The sequence below is a fragment of the Pyrgilauda ruficollis genome, unplaced genomic scaffold (genome assembly GCF_017590135.1).
Source record: "Pyrgilauda ruficollis isolate IOZ18807 unplaced genomic scaffold, ASM1759013v1 scaffold16, whole genome shotgun sequence".
Lineage (NCBI taxonomy): Eukaryota > Metazoa > Chordata > Aves > Passeriformes > Passeridae > Pyrgilauda > Pyrgilauda ruficollis.
The window spans coordinates 6,500,742-6,519,910 of record NW_024514764.1 but is presented as its reverse complement, the minus strand read 5'-3'; the positions used below and the strand labels follow the sequence as shown (position 1 = coordinate 6,519,910).

At 42.5% G+C, this 19,169-nt stretch overlaps 2 protein-coding genes across 12 annotated transcripts in view; one reads left to right on the top strand and one right to left on the bottom strand.

Annotated features, from left to right (window-relative positions):
• Nucleotides 1–18,058, top strand: part of TMC5 (transmembrane channel like 5) — a 29,556-nt gene extending 11,498 nt beyond the window's left edge. For 4 of the 6 annotated variants that reach the window (XM_041462488.1, XM_041462491.1, XM_041462490.1 and 1 more), the window contains exons 8-23: nt 79–327; nt 471–622; nt 1,156–1,300; nt 1,839–1,994; nt 2,547–2,713; nt 3,357–3,435; nt 3,804–3,901; nt 5,888–5,983; nt 6,565–6,640; nt 7,229–7,362; nt 8,521–8,694; nt 9,088–9,166; nt 9,500–9,592; nt 10,646–10,747; nt 11,035–11,080; nt 11,683–12,532. In XM_041462488.1, the coding sequence (XP_041318422.1) occupies nt 79–327; nt 471–622; nt 1,156–1,300; nt 1,839–1,994; nt 2,547–2,713; nt 3,357–3,435; nt 3,804–3,901; nt 5,888–5,983; nt 6,565–6,640; nt 7,229–7,362; nt 8,521–8,694; nt 9,088–9,166; nt 9,500–9,592; nt 10,646–10,747; nt 11,035–11,080; nt 11,683–11,804 (1,968 nt within the window). In that variant the 3' untranslated portion in view covers nt 11,805–12,532. Of the gene's footprint in view, nt 1–78; nt 328–470; nt 623–1,155; nt 1,301–1,838; nt 1,995–2,546; nt 2,714–3,356; nt 3,436–3,803; nt 3,902–5,887; nt 5,984–6,564; nt 6,641–7,228; nt 7,363–8,520; nt 8,695–9,087; nt 9,167–9,499; nt 9,593–10,645; nt 10,748–11,034; nt 11,081–11,682; nt 12,533–17,847 lie in introns of those variants that run through there. The other 2 variants (XM_041462493.1, XM_041462492.1) reach the window with 2 other exon arrangements.
• On the bottom strand, nt 12,700–19,111 carry GDE1 (glycerophosphodiester phosphodiesterase 1). Of its 6 annotated transcripts, XM_041462498.1 has the most exons (7): nt 18,854–18,911; nt 18,597–18,765; nt 17,460–17,631; nt 16,263–16,368; nt 15,481–15,573; nt 14,647–14,858; nt 12,700–14,242 (listed from the first exon to the last, which is right to left on the bottom strand). In XM_041462498.1, exons 2-7 carry the CDS (start codon nt 18,670–18,672, stop codon nt 14,095–14,097), a joined length of 807 nt encoding a protein of 268 aa, XP_041318432.1. In that variant the 5' UTR covers nt 18,673–18,765; nt 18,854–18,911; the 3' UTR covers nt 12,700–14,094. The 6 variants fall into 6 exon arrangements, with proteins under 6 accessions (XP_041318432.1, XP_041318430.1, XP_041318433.1 ...); XM_041462496.1 differs by lacking the exon at nt 18,597–18,765 and having other exon boundaries at nt 17,460–17,635; nt 18,854–19,111; XM_041462499.1 differs by having other exon boundaries at nt 17,460–17,635; nt 18,586–18,990.
• Between the last annotated feature and the right edge of the window lie 58 nt (nt 19,112–19,169).

Genomic DNA, 19,169 nt, shown 5'->3' with positions numbered 1-19,169 from the left:
AAAATGTGAAGATTTTTAATGTGAAATTGAGTCCTGTTTGCTTGCTGAGATTCCTGTCTCTCCTGTTTTTCCCTTCAGTCATTTCGGCGATTTGGCAATACCCTTTCAGAATACTTTCACCAACTGCAGCCATGGCACAAGACCCTGAAGATCATTGGTGCTGAGTTTGGAACAAGTGTTCTTTCTTATTTTGTTTTCTTGAAGTGGCTGCTAAATTTGAACATCTTCTCATTCCTCATAAACTTTGGTTTCATCACAATTCCTCAGTTTCTTGCAGCAGAACCAAATAACCTTTCATTCACGGGCCTGGAGCTGTTCACTGGAGCTGTAAGTATTTAAATTTAATCACACCTGTGATGCAATATAAGGAATAGGACAGCTCCCACCTCCAGTAATTGGTCTTCAGATGATGATGCTTCCTACCATGGAAGTGATAGCAAATATTCTGAATGATGTCCTTGTCTTTTCAGGGTTATTTTCAACGAACAGTGCTCTACTATGGCTTTTACACCAACGCTACAATCAGTAAAGTGGAGAATGGTCCATCTTACAATATGCAGTTGGCCTATATTTTCACTGTTGGAATATATTTTGTCATCTGTTTTCTTATCTTGTTGTTCAGGTAAACTGACTGTGAATTCCTATTTCTCTATGTTAAGTGGAAAATAGCCACAAAATAAAAAAACCAATCCTGCCAACAGTTAGAAGTAATAATTATTTGAGTATGTTTCTGTAAGTCCTTATTTACAGGTGTAGATTTTAAGTAGAAATTTCTGCTCAAAAGACAGTCTCCAGGAATCAAACCTTTATTACAGAAATTAAAAATAACTGCAAAATAGTGAAGGACATACAGAGAATCCCACTTCAAACTGGGAATATTGTGATCCCCTTTTGTAAGCTATTGCTCCTAACATTGTTTCTTACTGATGTGGCCTGCCAGGGGTAAAGATTGTCAACAGCAATCTTGAGATAGAAATGCTAGAGTTTCTTACATTAAAGTTTATTTTCCACATTGTTGTATGTGACATGCTCTGACATAGGTCCAATAAAACTTGTGATGGGGTGGAAAAGCTGACAAATCTCCCTCCTTGCCCTGCTGTGCAGACTTGATGAATTTCCCTGTTACACGTCTGACCAATTTAATTTTCATTGCAGCATGGCAAAATTCTTCTCCAGGAACTTTGTTAACCCTCAGACATTCTCTGTGAATGCCAGCAAGCTGCTCTGCACTTGGGACTTCAATATAATTAATGAAAAAGCTGTGAAGCTGCAACAAAAGAATCTTCACACACAAATAAAGGTACAAAGCACAGGAGGTCCAAAACTAATGTGTGTGAGTCATTCTGTTACAGACTTAGTTGTGCATACAAATTTGTGTGTGCACATACAAGTCTCTGGCAGAGTGACGCAAGTGTGCTAGTCCTGTACCTCAGAGATTTAAATCTTCCTGAGTTTCATTTGGTCTGAGCTCCTGGCATTGGCTTAGCTGCTTGTTTTCCTTTTCTTATTAAGCTACATATAAATATTTGTATGCTTCTGTTCTACTGAATGAGTCTCTGTGACTATTAAATATTTGCCATACAGAGTATTTATTTAGGTTTTTCTTGTTCCTGCTATTTAAATATTTTATAAACAAAAGGCAGGCTGGAAGTATTATTTGTGAAACTTGACTTCTAGGATAGGAACACAAAATTGCCCAGTAAATGTTCCTAGGATATTACTCTGCCCCTCTTCTAGAGCAATAATCTTTCATTCAGTTTCTCTGGTAGTGCCTTGAAACAAGTTCTGCCTTATGCTGTTGACTAAGAACTTCTTCATTAGGCATTGTTTCTTTGCAGGAAGGTCTCACTGAAGTAAACAAAGAAGTTCTAAATTTTTCTGTGATGGAGAGAGCTGTTCGTATTGCTTTTCATCTTCTTGCTTGGGTTGCTTCCCTGGGAACAGCAGTAGCTGCCTGTACTGGTGTTTACTTCCTCGCCATTAATAACCTCGAGGTAAGGCCAGAATTTGCCTTTTTCCACACAGGTATTTCACACTGAGTGTGAGCACTGGTCTGTTCAATATGAGGAGCACAGGGAAGCAGAGCTGTTGTTGCTGCCAGAGCACACACAAATTCTGTTGGGCCTAAAGAGCTGCTTTGCAAGGCCTGCCCAGCTGGGGACTGTGGCAAGAGTGAGGGACCTGAGGGGTCTGAGCAAATCTCCCTCCTCTCTCCAGTAGCTGCTTGCCTGGACCCATGGTCAGCTTAGGGACAGTGCATCTGGTGACCTGGGGAGAAAGAGCAAGAAGCAGCCACAGCAAGACCTATCCCTTCTTCCCCAGGAGCTGCATTTGAGCTGGGGCTCCCACCCTTGGTCCCACATAATTTAGGGGAAGGGGAGAGGGTCACTGTGCTGCTGCTCATGGGCCCCTAAAACATGACAGTCTCTAACCTGAGAACACACAGGGAGGTGAGCCAGGGGGCTTCCCTGTGGACACACCTTGAGACAGATTTTGGTTAAGGCTCTAAGTTTGGGTTGTTTCATTATGTTTTTTTTCTCTCTTAGCTGTTTATGAAAGGGTATAGCAATGATCTACAGAGACAATCTGCCATGTTGGTGCTACCTGTGATTGTATCTCTCCTCAACACATTGATCCCGTTCTTCTTTTCCTGGCTTGGGCACCTGGAGAAGTTTCAGACTCCTGGACAGCACATATATGTCACTATTACCAGGTATTTCTTGCTGCCACCTCTTAGTGCTTTTGGCCTGAACTTGTCGGAGTTCTTTTTGATACAAAGCTGTGTCTGGGTGGAGGAGTTCTTTTTGATACAAAGCTGTGGGAGGAATAGGGAGATATGGAGGAGAATTAATCTTCTCCAAAGGATTCTGTGCACTCTTGTCATCATGACCTTTTGTCTTTCATGAGCTTCTGGGATGTTATCCTCTGCATGAGGATGAGGAATGGTTTCCCTCCCAGCCGGCTGTACTGTGACACTGGGCTTGTAGCACTCCTTGATGGCCCCTGGGCTATTGGCCCCTCTCCAGGAGAGGAAGGGAAGTAGGGAGAGGACTGAGGTCATCTCACTTAAAAACAGATGCCTGGAATTCACTCTGCCTAACCCCTGGTGTCCCTCAGCCCTCCCTCCCCTGAGGGGCCCCCACACCCAGCCAGCAGCCTGTTAAGCAGATGTTGTGCCAAGGTTGTCATGCCCAGCTCCCCTTCTGCCAGGACAATAGAACAATGCCACACCTGACCTCCCACAAGAGCTCCTGTTAGTCCTGGCACTCTGCAGTGCCAAGAGGAGGTAAAAAGTGTAACCAGTGGTCATCCAGGTATGGATCAGCTGTTGGTGCAGTTACTCTTTTTCTTTTTAGAAATACCATCCTGAAAATGTCAATTGTTGGAATATTGTGCTACTACTGGCTTAACATCGTGGCTACCTCGGAGTCACAGGTAAAGGTCCAAAACCACAAATCTCTGACTTACAGTGCCATGTTAGGAACCACTTGGATAAGATACTTGCTTCAGCAAAGAGAAGCACATGTGGTGTTTTGGGAAGCTGTTTCCTATTCTAACAATTTTTATTAGCAACTTGAGAGAAATCAACTGTAGAAAAAAATTAATGGCCCAGCTCAAGTCTCAGCTGGATGGCAGCATTGTTCACTGAGAAGTCAACTATGATTTGCCAGGCTGCTAGAATATATTTGATCAAGATTTCAGATCTTTGATCAAGTTTCAAATGCCCAAGCATTTGGGAACAATGTTTAAATAGCATAATTTTTAAATTCTAATTTGGTTTTTTTTCTCTCTGTTTCTTAAAGTGCTGGGAAACTTTGGTTGGCCAAGATATTTATCGTCTTGTTCTAGTTGACTTCATATTTTGTTTGCTTGGCTCTTTCTTTGGAGAGTTTTTACTAAGGTGAGTACTATTTTTCTAATCTTCTTTTCAATTCATTAACCAAAGATATGATCTATTTTCTCCATGTGAGAAAAGTCCAGCAGAAGCATGGCTGGGGCACCACTGAAGTTTCCCTGATTTTCCCTACCAGGCAAGTCTCTGTGTGCATGCCTCGTGTATATTGCTGTTCCTCCTTAGAAGGAGGTCAGTGTGTCCTTTTTCCCTTTGGAGATGGAAACACATGCAGGGGGGGAAGCCACATTCTACTCTCATGGATTTCCTGAGACTGAGGTGGCAACCAGCTGTCTCAAGTACAAATCCATCTTCTCTGCACAAGCATGAGCACACTGCTGCCTTTCCTTGGTGTGCCACTGTGATTTTTTCCCTCTTAGTTATGCCACTATAGTGTCCACAAGTTTAAAATCTGATTTTATCAGTCTTATTAAGCATATAATGAGTCTCTCAAAGGTAAAGGTCTCCAGCATGATAAATGAGAGAGTATTGTGGACTGAATGTAAGGAAAAAGTAATTTACTTCTGACATCTGTTGTGTGAACCTTCTTAGTGCCAAACATTGCTTATGGCTTAGGCAGTATTTAAGTGCTTGCCAGCTCTACAGACCATTTAGATCCCTGGCCATACTTTTGTGTAGGAGATCCATTGTTTGCTCTCTGCCCATGATTTGAACGAGACTGGTTTACAAGGTAGGGCTTTGTTAACTTTTTCTTAAATTTACACAAGACAATGTTGAGAAGCTCTTGAAGACTTTTCCTCCACGGCTCTTGCCAGTGTACTTTAATCCTCCTGTTCTTGTTGTGTTCAGTAGGAAACCACCTCCCAGCAAAAAGTCACAGAACTAAAACTGCAATGTCAGCTGTGATGAATGGCCTCCCGTAAGCTGGGCAAAAGCACCTGACGTAGTGAAAGGTTCAAAGTGCAATTGCTTGTATTTAATATTTTGTTCTCAGAGTAACCTCCTGAAAGCCCAGCTCTGTTGGTGATGCAGTTGATGAGGTGGTATCAAGATGTGATAGTTACCAAAATTTTTATTGCTCTCGCCACAACAAGGAAAAAACTGAGTATCCCCAGCTCAAGAAAAATGAGGTGACTAAAAGGGATTGTTGGTCCTCAGTAGGAATCCTCTCAGTACTTGCTTACCTGTCTGTTTCAGCTCCTTGCAACCTCAGTTAGTTTGAAGTGGGATGTATTTGAGGTTACATTAAGAGTATCAGTGTACAAATTTCATTGTTTTTTTATTGACAGGGAAAATTCTCAGGATCTGAAAAAGCAGTTTTGTTCTGAGGTCCCTTGACATTTCAGCTGATTTAGCACAAGAATACTTGTGCTTAAAGCAACAAGCAGTTACTATAGTATAGATATGTACTGATCCAGTAAGAAATCCTTGTTGGTTTTCTGTTTCAGTTGTGTGAAATATATACTAGGTCTTACTTTAACCCTGCTTTGTTTTACAGGATTTTTTTTTTTTTTTGCCAAATTGATTAATTTCTGCTGTGCTGTCTAATGAACAAGCTGTGGCTGCTTTGCGTGATGCTAATGCAGCCTCTAAATAATTTGTCACTGATTCTTGTTTTCAGAAGGTCATTTACAGGGATTTCTGACGCCGGTAGTTTATATACAGACACGAACGGGATGGGATCACATCTAAATAGCGTCGTGAGCTGTTTATTTAAGAAGCATTAGCCTCATTACATGGCTATGACAATGGATTGATGCAGCTTGTTATCTAGACAGTAGGTTAAAGAAATTTAATGTTGCAACATACTATAAGATAGTTTCAGATTCAGTCTCAGCCAATTACATAGAGCAAAAGCTTATTGACAGTAGATCTATTCAACCACTTGAAGCATACGTAGCTTTGGTTGAAACAATAGCAGCTTTTTTGGTTAAAACAATAGCAGCTATGGATTCCCACAGTTTCTACAGAGGACTTTATCATTTAGCAAATACTGTTGTGCTATATTTTTTTTGTTTCCCTCCCCCCCCCCAGAATTATTGGAACTACAGTCTGCATGAACCTGGGGCTGCCAGAATTTGATATCGGACGAAATGTTTTAGATTTGATCTATGCACAGACTTTGACCTGGTAAGTGTTACATTTACAGCCAAAACTTCATTTGCATGTAGAACTGTCATGGAAAAATTCTTATTCTGATGTTTGTGGGTGTTTCCCAGAAAGAACAGGATAAATAACTGGGAGATGAGCTGTTCAGTGCCTTTGGTAAGGATTGTGGCTTGCCATAGTAATTATGTGGGCAGTAACAATAACTTCAGTCAGTAGTTTACCTGATGGCCATCTGGTCTGGGAGAAACCTGATAGGTTCCTGCAGGAATATCCTGGAATTTTGGTCATTTCCTCACCGGGATGATGTCCTTGTTGAAATAATCCCAGTATTAAATGCTGGAAAAGATGCCTTATTTCCAAGAATGAGTATGTTACTCCAGTCATAAGAGGATTCTGCAGATCTGTACATAGATATGTGTGTTTGAAATTGCATTTTCCAAGGTGGACTTACTGCTACACGATCAAGGGTAACAAAATCACATTTCCAACTAATTCCACACTATCTGTATATGTATATGTATTTTTCTGCTTTCAGTGCACTGAGAACTGAGTGGTGAATAGTGAAGATGTAACTTTTTTCTCCTATAAATCCTTCCTTTTAGGATTGGTATCCTGTTCTCACCTCTGTTGCCTGGTATCCAGATGATAGCATTTTTTATAGTATTTTTTGTGAAAAAGGTAACAAACTTTCTATGTATTCTTCATAAATAATGAAGTAGTAAAATCAAAGGTTGGAGAACAAACAGTAGACAAGTGCATATGTCAATATAGACACTCAGCCTGTGGCTGTGACTTTGGTCTCTCAGTTGCTCCCCAGCAGCTCCCCCTGTGAAGTTATCTAGGTGTAGGCAGGGTGATTCAGCTAAAGATCATGGTGGAAATGTCTTCTTTTCAGAATTGTCTCAGTAGTATGACCAGATGATAAGTTGTTTGTTAAATCATGAAGCAGTTTTTAGTGTTGAATGTAGAAGAACAAAGTAGGTAGAAAGATGGATTCAAATTTCCCTGAACCATGAGTCTGCATCTGCTACAAAAGCAAACTCTGCCCAGGAGACTTCTGAAGAACCCATCAGAACCTCATTTTGCCTCTTACTATTTTAAGACTATATTCTTGAATTTTTCTAAAACTACACTATATCTATCAAATTCACATAAAACTTGTTCTTGGAAACTTTTGATAGATGCTGTTTCAGCAATTTCAGTGGGATTGAAACCAAGTTGAAGTGTCCGGTAACAGCATTCCAAAGTGCCTTCCTCTCTTTAAAGGTCAGTCTGATAAGGAATTGCCAGCCCCCTGGCAAAGTCTGGAGAACTGCTCAAATGATGACATCCTTCATTTTCCTGCTGTTTTGTCCTTCCTTCCTTGGAGTCCTGTCTGTCATTGGAGTCACTGTCTGGAGGTATGGAAGATCACTGGCATCCAGGCCTACTAAATGATGCTGTGTGACCTGATACCAGGCAGAGGAGTCTGCATTTCTCTATAAAAGAAGTTATATTAACTGCTGGTGGAAGGTTTCAGGTGCTCATGACATGTTCTGTACTCTGAAAACAAGACTTGCTCCATGAGCTTGAGAGAATGTGTCTCACTGAGTAACTGTCCCATGAGAAAGTGGAAGGAAAAACAAAGTTGCATTGAATTTTTGGATTCCTATTTAAATGCATCAGATTTTACTTTTCCTCCTCTTAAAAAAGTTTCTATGACCAAGTCCTAGCTCCTAGCTTACTTATAGTATAGGTGATTCTGGGTCTGCAGCAGAGAAACACCTGGGAAAACTCAGTTGAGGTCAGCTCCTGGATTATTTCTGAACTTCAGTCTCTTTCTGCAGGCAGGGCTGACCCTGTAATAATGCATCTGGGTTGTTACCAGTATTTTAGAGCTGCTTTGGTTCTGTGTGTGTTACTCTGGTCACAGGGAGGAGGGCAGCATGGATAAACTTTTCTCTTGACAATAGTCAGCAGCATGATTTCGGTATTTAGTGAGACAGGTGACTACACATGAAACCAGATGGGATAAAAGATATCAGAGCTAGCATTTCCAGACAGCAAGTGGGAATTTCAGGCTGTCTGCAGTGGTTCAGTTTCAAAGCAAACACTTTCCTATTTCAGTCTACCTGAAAATGTTAATTCCTATAATGGACTGTCTTCTTTTACCACCTTCTGTTGTTACTGAAGATCTGCAGTGACTCATGTCCCTGAAGGCGAAATTATTTCACCTTGTGGTGAAATGTTAAAAAAAATCCAGTTTTTCAATTTCCTGTAGTGTGTGCTACAGTGATTGACATGTTATATTTATGTCAAAGTTGTGCTTACAGGGCTTGATACTGATCCATTGCAGCAAGGACTCATGTCTCACTGCATAGTCTGGGGTGGGCATTTAATGGCTGGAGAGGGACACAAGTTAAAAATAAAATACAGATCATGGAAGTACCTTGGGTGTCCAAAGACAGTAGAGGCCTATAGAAAACTGAGGAGCATCTTGATGTACAAAATCACAGTATTAACTAAATCACTGGTTAACATACCAGTAGCTTTAAGTAGCTGTTTTTTCACACTCTCAGGTTAAAACCTTCAGAGGAATGTGGTCCTTTCAGAGGTTTGTCTTCCATGTATGCTGCAGTTGCTGAGTGGATACAAATACTGGAAAGTTACACTGCCTCGAAATGGGTAGTGTGGATCTACCACAATTTAATTTCAAGTGAACTTTTCTTCTTCATCATCTCAACTTTTGTACTGTAAGTATCTGCTAATGAAAAGAACCAGAAAAAGGCCTTAAGTGGAAAAAACTGGCAATGACAGAGTTATTCTACGTTATTTTGTTATCTGAAATGCATCTTGTATTGTTGACTCACTTAGATGTACCTCTCATCTTGAATAAAAGTCCATAAGCTTTTGGGTCTTTTCTAAAAGAATGTTTTAAGCCATTTCATGCATTTGCCATGTTTTAGACAAATCCGTGTGTTTGCCATTCCTTGCGTAATTGTATACATCTATTTTCTTGTGTGTGTACAGAGATGTGTGTATATATGTGTTTTAATGGGTTAAAATGAACAAGATACATTTCTATCTAGACATTGAGTAGAATAAAGTGCTTATATGGTTGACCTTTTTTGTTTTGTTTTGTTTAGAATTGTTACTTACCTTTACTGGCAAATAATACAAGGAAGAAAGACCATGACCAAACTCTTACGTAAGCAAATTAATAATGTAAGTTTGGCTTTCATTTGTATCTTTTGTATAATTTGGCTTCTATGTTGATTGTCTCATCCAGCTTTGTGGGGCTGTAACCTGTTTTTCCTATGACTGTGTATAGTAGGAGGGTGGGAGCCCTTCCCCATGGGAGTTGCAGGGAAATTTAACTCACAAATAGAGTTGTAGCAAAAGAATTCTATCTTCAAGATGTGCTGCTGCAGCTCCCTCTGTAGACAGATTATTTTAGAATAGAAGGAATTCTCTTGGTCACTGGTTACTTACAGGCCTTGAGCCTCTCAAGGATAATTAGTGCATTCCAGCTAATGATCAAATATGTCTTGACTGCAGGCAGGAAAAGATAAGATGTTTCTACTCAAAAAGCTACGAACACTGCAAAGGGCAAAGAGAAGATCATCTGCACTGGGAGGAAGAGGCCAGCAGGTCAGTCTGACTGCTCAGCTTCTGCTGTTTAATTACTTGGTGCAGCTCCATGGGGCTCCTCCAGCTGTGCAAACAGGCTGCTGGTTTGGGAAAAGGCTCTACTTAAAACTTCATCTAAATGCTTGCTACTTAACTCCAGACAGCAAAAGGATGCTGTGAAAGTTCCCTAATTATTTGTTCCAGGCTGGAATCCAATCTGGATACAGGAAAGTCCTTAGCAGACATCATTTATGGTTATGAAATGTCAAGAAAACATTCCTAGTGTTCATGTGCAGTGATGGTCAGCAAAGGGTTTGGTCACACTTGAACCTTGCCTAGGCTAAGGAGGAGGCTGCCTTCCTCCCCTGGCTATGGATTTCCTTAGGGGGTTGTGATTTGTGGTTATTTTCAGCTGAGGTAAAACTGAGTGCTTTGACCTAACCCCATTTTAAATCCCATACAACACTGATAACTAGACTAGAATTTATTTTTCAAGGCAATCCTGCCTGCTGAGCCATCAAACTAATGCTAAAATGTGGACATAGAGGTGCTGCCTGCTGTTTTTATTTGGGTTGAGTAAAAACTCCTTGACCTACATACTGATAGAGAAAATGTGCTTGATAGGTTCCTCTCCTTCCTCCCAAAAAACCAAATCCCCCTATATGACTGGCTATCATTAAAATGATTACAGAAATAAAACCCCAACTATGGATAATAATTGATATTGAACTGTTGTTAAGTGTATGTGTGATAATACAAATAAATATTGACTGTAAAGAGAGGTAAGCTGAAAATGAAAGGACATTTTCTATGTGCTGGGGATTTTCAAACAACATCTGCTCATGTTGAGTGTCAGGAGTGGGACTCCTGAGAGAGAGATTTGGTCACCTACCAAGTGTGGATGTTCTTGTAGCTGTTAAGGTCAGATTTCAGAAGGAGATGCCAGAATGATCTCACCGTGGATTTAGCAGAAAGGCCATCTCTCCCTGAGACAGGGGAGATGAGCAGTGCTGACCACACAGTCACAGCTGGAAGCCAGATCACAGACTGCTGATGCCAAATACTGTTTTTCAGAGAAGCTCCTCTTTATACCACCCATCCATGCAACCTGCCCAGGAGGTGCCAGGCTACCCAGAAAGGGCATTTGACAGAAACCAAAACACGTCCTACAATGAGGTGAGATGGTCAAAAGAGGGAAATGCAGATTCCCCTCTACAGAATCTGGGGTGTGGCATAGGTGATGGGTGTATGTGTAGCAAAGTCCTGTATGCATGGAAATAACTTTAAAGATTAACTTGAACAGATATAAAAATGTGATCAGAATAGCTGTTGAACACTCATAATCACAAACCTGCTCAAGACTTGGAGAGTATGGTTACAGATAACTGTTATCTTTTCAACTACAAGATAACACACACAGGAGGGAAACATGGCCTAAATCTGCTTGTAAATTTTGTTTTCAGCATCCCTTTTCTGTTGAGATCTCAAGCAGCAGTGACTTTCCACCAGGTAAGCAACTAAGATGAAACACAGAAAGCTCTTAAAAATTCAGCTCAGTAAAAATGTTTGATGTACAGACACAGTGTGTAACAGCTGCACATCAGGGACACAGCATTTTAGCATCCTGGGTAGAGAGAAAACAAAATGACTGGGCTTGTGGGGTGAATTTTTTCTACAGGTTGTGCTATTTGGTAGCTTGTTCTGGTGTTGACTTCTAAAGCCCAACCACCAGCTTTTGTGTACTAGAGAGTGAAATTCCTGGGTAAATGAGCATTTTGTCTTATGGGAGCACCCAACAAGTAGGCAAGAACTTTAAATCCCTTTAGAAACATCTTGGTGTGAAACTCAGAAGAGGTTACTAATGCTCAGAAGAGGTTACTAATGCTCAGAAGAGGTTACTAATACTCTAGAGGTTACTAATGCTCTAGAGGTTACTAATCCTGAGTCCCTAGAACATCATCCTGCTCAGGGTAAAATAAGGCTATGGAATCTTGCGTGGTATCTGAACTTCCATGTAACTTCATTGCAAAAAGCTGACAGAGGAGCTCCCTACAGAGCAGGGGGTGTTCTGGCTGTTCAGCAGCGCGGCTAACGCTGTTTGCCGTGCCCAGCAGCCCGGGAGCCCAGCCCCAGCCCCGGCCCCGGCGCCTCCCGGGCCGTGGCGCTCGCCCTGCGCGCCCGGGAAGCGGCGCTGGGGGAGGACAGCGATGGCAGCGGAGGATTCCAGCCCTGAGCAGGCACGGACAGCCCCGAGTGAAGGCACTGGCTGCAGCAAGCAACCCTCTCTTGCACTGATGACTGGGAGAATCTCTCAAACATCTTTTTTTACGTCTAAATTGAGGGAAAAAATAGAAGAACAGGTTGCAAAATGTGTCGGGACTTCGGTTTTTTACTGTGACAGGGAATATTCACCTGCTGGGGTTGTTTTGCAGCAGTGGTATATGGTGACAGCCTCCCACCAGGACTGGCATCACCTCGATGCAGTAAGGCTCCCTCCACAGCTGACCACGTTGTTGACTAAATATAAGGAAACTTGTGCCTAACTGTAAATAAAAGTTGTGTTTTAGAAGTATTTTTCTAACAGTTATATTGTTTTACCTGTTTTATCAGCTTTTATCTGAAGTATTGGTCAAATAAACAGAAGTGTATTGAAGTGCAGTTGTTTTTAATGACTGAGACATTGTAATGGCTGTGAAGTAACTTGTGTAAGCTGGGTTCATTTTTCTGAGCCATATTCACAGTTTATTACAGTCACTTAAAAGCAGCTTTGATGAAGCCGTCAGAAGAGTGACTATCAAATTCTCATCTGTGTAAAAGTATTGCTTGTAAACTGAAAGTTTACATGTCTTTCCCTGTTAAAGATTGATTGGAAGTAAACCAACTAAGATTTTTTTTTTTTATCATACATGACTCTGAGATTTGATGTAGCTTCTTTCATTAAAGACTACAACTTTGCCACCATGATAATTTTTGTTTTGTTTAGCTCATTTTCTACTAGTGCCTGTTTTTTCCCCTCCCTTGTTGCTCTGGAAAGAGGCATATCTTTTCATCTTGCTCATAACTTAGGCTAAAGACAACCCAAACCCAGCCACCAGAGGCACAGAGAAAAGGACAAATTTTACACACAGTGCAAGAGCAGAGATTCAATTTTATTGTGTCCCTGCACATACAGCTGTGGGCACTGGACATGGACCTGGTGTTTGCACTGAGGATGGTGGCTCAGCAGTGCCAGAAACTCAAGCAGCAACAAGAGCTGGACCTTTGCAGCGAGGGCCATTAGCCATGAAGAGTCATTTGCCCTTCAGTGGGGAGCCCCTGGGGGCTCAGCAGGTACAGCAGAGGCCACAGTACCCAGGAAGGAGCAGGACAGGAACCTAACCCTAACCCTACACCTTCTACAGGATGTGCAGCAGGAGGCTGAGAGTGCTGCTTCTGCAGTGCAGGGGGTGAGTGCAAGGAACAGCACCTCCTTTGTGCTTCTTTGTGCCTGGATGGAACTCAGGACACAAACAGAAAATCCATCCTCCCAGCAGGTTGTACCATGAATCTGTGGTATTCCAGAAGTATGGATTTACCCTAACTGGGACAATCTGCACTAATTTTGACATTTTACATAAATGCCCTTCTGCACACCTGACAAAGACCCCTCCCCATGAATTCTCAAAGACTTTTTATTCTAACTGCAGACCCTTTGGAGTTCAAGTTAAATCTGGATTACAGTTTCCATATCCCTCTGAGTGCCCTTCAATCATGCAACCAAAGGCAAACTAAAAAGACATTTCAGCTCTATTTGTTCTACTGCTTACCAGCACTCATACATAGCTTTAGCTTAAAAAGAAATACATTCATGTGCTGTGTTTTTTCTTCATTAGAAGAAACAATTTCCTATCCTCCACTGGTTCTCTTAAAAGGTCTGGAAGATAAGAAGCTACTCAAGTTTTATTTGTTAATTCTCATAACCTTCACATCACATCACACACGAAAAGCTGGCTTTTTCTTCCTCATCAGGATTCAGCACAGCCATCTTTCCACACAGGACAGGGAAGTATGCTCATCTTCTATTTTGCACCATTGTACCATTATTTCCAGTTTCTATTTTAAGAACAGTAATGTAAATGATCTTAAGGTGCTTAAATCAACCTCAAATTAGTATACACTTGTAGAACATGTGTTAAAATTACTAACATCAAGTTATGATTTGAAATTTTGACACCAAAATTGCTGACACCAAAATTTAGAACCAAAATTTAAACAAAGCCAAGGAATAGCCAGAGAATTACAAAGCCACCTGCCACGACAAAAGAGATGGCCCAACAGGGTTGTCAAATCTGATTCTTTTACACTACAGTGATTTCCTCAGACTCTGTGGCTGCACCAGAAGGTTCCTGCATTTGAGGTGTGAGCACAGGGAGAAGCCAAGTGCTGCTCTGCCTTTCCCAGAGGTGTGCTCAGCAGTCCACCAGCAGTGCTGGATGCCCTCATGGCTGCAGACCTGCCCAGCAGGGCAGTGAGCAGGGGCTGGCTCAGTAGTGAGGGTCACAGTCCTCCACCAAGCTGTCGGTGATGTAGCTGCAGTCAAGGACGCTTTCGTAGTAGCTTTTCTCTGCAAATGTGTTCACTGTCCAGGCAACCACTTGAATTCCTCTGGAAGACCAGTGCCTCACATAGTCCCTGCAAGGAACAGAGACACCCTGAGAGGAGCCTGACACTACACAGAGTTAAGGCAGACAGTGCTGAGGCTACAGCTGAGTTTTGGTCTTGCATCAGCATCACACCAAGGAACAACAGTGTCGTGTTCTGCAACATCATCTTTTTGTGTTTTCTAATTGTAAACAGGCAAAAGCAACAAATGCTTTTTCTCTTTGAGATTAAATGTAAGCTCTAACAGAAGGTAAAAATTCAGATAAAATAGATAGAGGCTTAAAATCATAAAACAGCACGGAGTAAAGAAATTATCAAGACACCTCATCCAACACTAAGTGGAACATTTTGATAAGCACATACTGTGTTAACTCCACCCCATATACTAACAGAAGAGAATAGCTCCTGATATATGAGCAAACTTCAACACTTACTGAGAAACAAAATCTTTCTGTATGAGGAAAGCTGAAACCCCACACAGACGCCACAAGAAACTGTGCAGGCTCCAGTCCAGAATGACATCCATCACCATGTAAAAGAAATGCTTCCAGGAGGAACTGAATCGGGGTGTCCCTTCTCCCAGATAACTCAGCTGCCAGGGCCTGTGGGTCAGTGCTGTCACAACATTTCTGTCAGCTAGCCTCATCTGGGGGACCAAGGAGAAAAGACTGTAATTTATCCAAAAGCCCAGCAGCATTAAATACAATTTTTGAGAGGTTAGATACAAAGTCCTAGCTTGCATTTACAATTCTACCAGAATCCTATCCTTCCCCTCCACATCCTTTTGTAACTCTTTTAGAAAGATGTTTATGGTATTTTATGTTTTGGATTTTTTTCTTCAAATCGTACTGAATAAGCACCAGCTCTTATGTTAAAGAAATTACATAGCAGTCATGCAATGCATATAATGTTAAAAAAAAGTAAGTAGACTTGGCAATAAGAATGAGGATAGAGTTTTAGGAGTATCTAGAATATAAGAGGTTTATTTAGCAGGTACCTTGCACACAGATACCTGGCCAGACACCAACTAGAAGAGCAATGCACATTTGTCTGCACTGCTTTCAGAAGGGAGGGAATTGCTGTAGATTCCTATTTGCATCTAATGAGTAGAGTCATCTAATAAGATTGTGCATTATCCTTCATTTGTTTTTAAAAGCCTTCGGAATTTGGACAGCCCAAAAGTAACCTGGAACTGGGAGTTCAATACCATACTGATATTCTCAGACAGGACTGAAAAAAATAAAAAATAAACTTTTAGAAAACGTCACCTTATAAACAACATCTGGCATGAAAGAACAGACAATGCTGCTGTCATAGAGCTGTGGAAATTCCTGGTAGAGTTGTTTCAGGGCATCAACTGCCTGCAATTAGAGACACACAGAGATGTTATACATACACTTATATTTAATTTACACTGCCAAGTCATTTTAGAACAATCTTGAAAACACTTTCCTGCTGTGTTACAAGATTGAAATAGAAAGGGAGAAGAAGAAAAACAGCACCTTGTTTACAGCATTAACACAGAAATGATATTTTGGTTTTTAGCAAAAGAATTTCTGTTCATTATTTACAACGAGTAGGATTCTCAGTGTTTGAAATGTGCTTAAATATGTTGTGGATATAATTTTTAGTACTACCCAAGCTTTAGTTAAGAGGAAAATTATTTATTCCTATATTTTGCTAGTCTAAAGAAAAAAAATTCATTTATATAAAATATTAGTGATGGATCATTTGCATCTGCCTTCAGTAATGCAAATTATAGATCCCTCGTTGGAGGCTGAGATGAGGCTGTGACTCCCCTCAGCACAGCAGGGAATTCCCTTTGCTGTTTCACAGCAGTGCTGTGAGCTGAGTGCAACACCTGCACAAGCCTTGTGCCAATTTGAGCTGCAGCTTCCCAGGACAGCTCTGGGTGTCACGAGCAGCAGGCCTGGGCTCACTCATGGTAAAGAAGGGACTGTGCACAGGGACCAGTGTGAGGCCAACACAAGAGCAGGTCAGAGAGCCAAAGAAGGGGTGAGGGGACGTGTCATGCTGCAGTGAGCAGTACCTGATTTGCATGGCCTTTGACATCGAAGTAGATTGTAAGATTGTGATGCATGGACTCCACAACAGCTTCTCTCAGAGTTGGCACCTTTTCATCTTGGAACTGGCTCCTGTGGAAACAGAGAACTCCCTGGAATGCAGTGCATGTGCACACACATGGGTCTGCCTGTACAGCACTGATTCCAACACAGTTTGCTGCTGCACTGGAGGTGGAATCCAGGGCTCACTGGCCTCGTGTCCTGCCCCAAAACATCAACCCCAGTTCTTCTCCTCCTTCCCACAAACAAGCTTTCAGTCCCAACTGCTGCTTTCCTCCTGCTCCTACCGCACTCCCCAGCCCTGAGCCAGAAATGCAGATCCTGGCAGAACAGGCAGGGCAAGCTGAGGATTCAGCAGAAGCAGCTTCACCCATCAATAAATCATTCCTGATGGGGTGACAGTTCATTCATTCCTGACACTGAACAGCAGCTGCTCAGCAGTCACTGCCTGTGGAAATTCCCCCTGCATGGCCCAGGTGATCACCTTTCCAGTGAGACAGGGAAGATACTCCATGTGCCACACACTCACAGGAGGCACGTCTGCACCTCTGGGATTCCCTAATGCAGTGTCTCAGAGCACACACTACGAAGTCTTCTGAAATTGACTCACTCATGATACTTCACAGCTTGCACTGTTACCAAATTCTTAGTAATGCATAAAAATATTTTCCCCTGCATACCCCTAGGAATGACCTAATCAGCCACTAGGGTCACAGTGAGGCCACCCAAAATCTTTCTAGCTCCTCTTCAAAAGTACAAACCTGATGTGTAGAATCCCCAAAATGCAATCAGTCAATTAACACATGTGAGTAAAATTAATCTTAGAAGTAATTCCTCTGGCCAATTCTGACATATCATGAAGATCCCAGCACACTTCGTGTCCTGCAGTCAATTTAGGATATGCTTATGTAGATATTGACCTGTTTCACATTAGATGCCTGAGGATTTTGTCCCTAAAAACCAGTTTATCTTGACTATGTTTCACTGTTCCTTATCTACTGATGGGTAAGGAGATATAGTCTCATATGCCTCTAAAAGTAAAATATAGGACTAAGTTTTAAATTTAAAAAAATGCTCATCAGCGATAGATCAAATCAATAATTTTGTTCATCAAGAATTATTTTTGCACCGTTGAAAGTGTAATTTCAGAGCAGTTCATTTACCGTAGCCTGTGTTTTGCAGATGGATTAAGCTTCCTGATTTCCTGAAAAGTCAGGTCCCGCAGACTCCCAGTCCCATCAGTTGTCCTTTCAACTGTGTCATCGTGCATGAGAATGGGGACACCATCTGCACTAAATTCAAGGTCCAGCTCCACACCTGTTGCTCCATTCTCAGCTGCCTTAAAAAAAATTTAGAAAATCACATACACAACAGAAGAGACAGGTTTATAGATTTGACACAGGTACAGCTATAATTAGCTTGTATTTTGGTAAAAAATAATAAAATATTAATCTACTTTTCAGTAGTCTTCATCTGCAGAAAAAAGCAGGTTTTACCCAAGTCAATGTTGAGCATTCAAAAATTAACTGAACCATCTAATCTATTTTACAGCTGAAACCATAATGGTTCTCCCTCAGTCTTGGGATTGGAACTGTTTCAGGATAAAAATACAGAAAAGAATCCTGCTCTCTCCTTCTGATGTAATAACCCTGGAGTCCTTATTCTGAAAGACAAGAGAAGCAAATATCTCCACTTTAACACTTAGTGAACACTGTTTACCACGTGCACAGCAAGCAGTAGATGGATGGCAAATCCCTGCTCCTCTCTGAGGAATGGCCTTAACAGAGAGCAAGAAGCAGCCAGGCTGCCTTGGAACATTTCATACACCCTGTTCCTGCCCGGGATCTTTCCCAAGAACTCTTCAGAAAAACCCTTGAGTGAAGTGCTAACAACACCAATTGCTCTGAAGGACAAATGTCCTCCTGGGAAAAGGGAAAATGCACCGGAAGGACAAAAACCAGGTACAGAGGTTACCTCCAGGTGTCTGCTACGCAAGGATTGCGCAGCTTTAGAATTTATCAGGACTGAGAATCCTGTCTCACACAAAGGTAAGGGATCCTCAGAGCAGCAACGTCTCAACCTCACAGCAACACCACATTCCAGAGACTGATAATCACTAATTCAAACGATTCTCAGAAAGAGACTGTGAACCCCGGCTGTGCCTTGATGCCTTGCAGCTGAGGCAGCAGTGAGGCATGGCAGGCCTGCCCACAGGGAACTTCTGTACCAGATTTTTCCCTAAACGTGGATTTTCATCACAGATCTTCAAGGTTTTAAAAAACAAACAACCTGTTACTGACTTGCTGTCCGTTCTCTGTGTGCTGCTGCTACACCAACGAAACACAATATTTCATTATCGCTGCAGCGCTGAAACATCCATCAGCACCAAGGCTTTAGCAGCTCCCACAGGAGTCGGATCTGAAGTTCCCTTTGGGATGAAGGACCAACCGCACACACAGCTTCCAGCAGCTATGGGAAGAACGGCCCGAGTGACTCACTTGCTGCTGGAAGGGCGGACTGTCAGCCACAACCCGCCAGCCCCGGGGCCCGTGCTGACCTGTCGGATGGCGGCCAGCGTGTTCTCGGGGGCGTCGTGCGCGCCGCCGCGGTGCGCGATGCGGGCGGTGGCGCCGCGGGGCCGCAGGACGCGCTGCGCGCTCTGGGGCGCCACGGGCTCCAGGGCCAAGAGGTGCAGCGCCAGGTAGAGCCCGGCCGGCAGCAGGCAGGCCAGCGCCGGGCTGCGGCTCAGCGCCAGCGCCAGCGCCATCAGAGCCGTCAGCGAGCTCAGCAGGCCATCGCCGTGGCACAGCATGGCGGGGCCGGGCCGGGGTCACCGCCGCTGCGGGCCGGAACAACGGCCGCCGCCTCTCCCA

What these genes read in the sequence shown, in the direction of transcription:
- GDE1 (XM_041462496.1), bottom strand. Translation starts at nt 19,108, where the DNA reads ATGCTGTGCCACGGCGATGGCCTGCTGAGCTCGCTGACGGCTCTGATG. An exon ending in TCAAAGGCCATGCAAATCAG is followed by an intron (nt 15,574 to 16,262) that starts GTACTGCTCACT and finishes CTCTAATTGCAG; the next exon opens with GCAGTTGATGCCCTGAAACA. An exon ending in TGCCAGATGTTGTTTATAAG is followed by an intron (nt 14,859 to 15,480) that starts GTGACGTTTTCT and finishes TTGGTCCCCCAG; the next exon opens with ATGAGGCTAGCTGACAGAAA.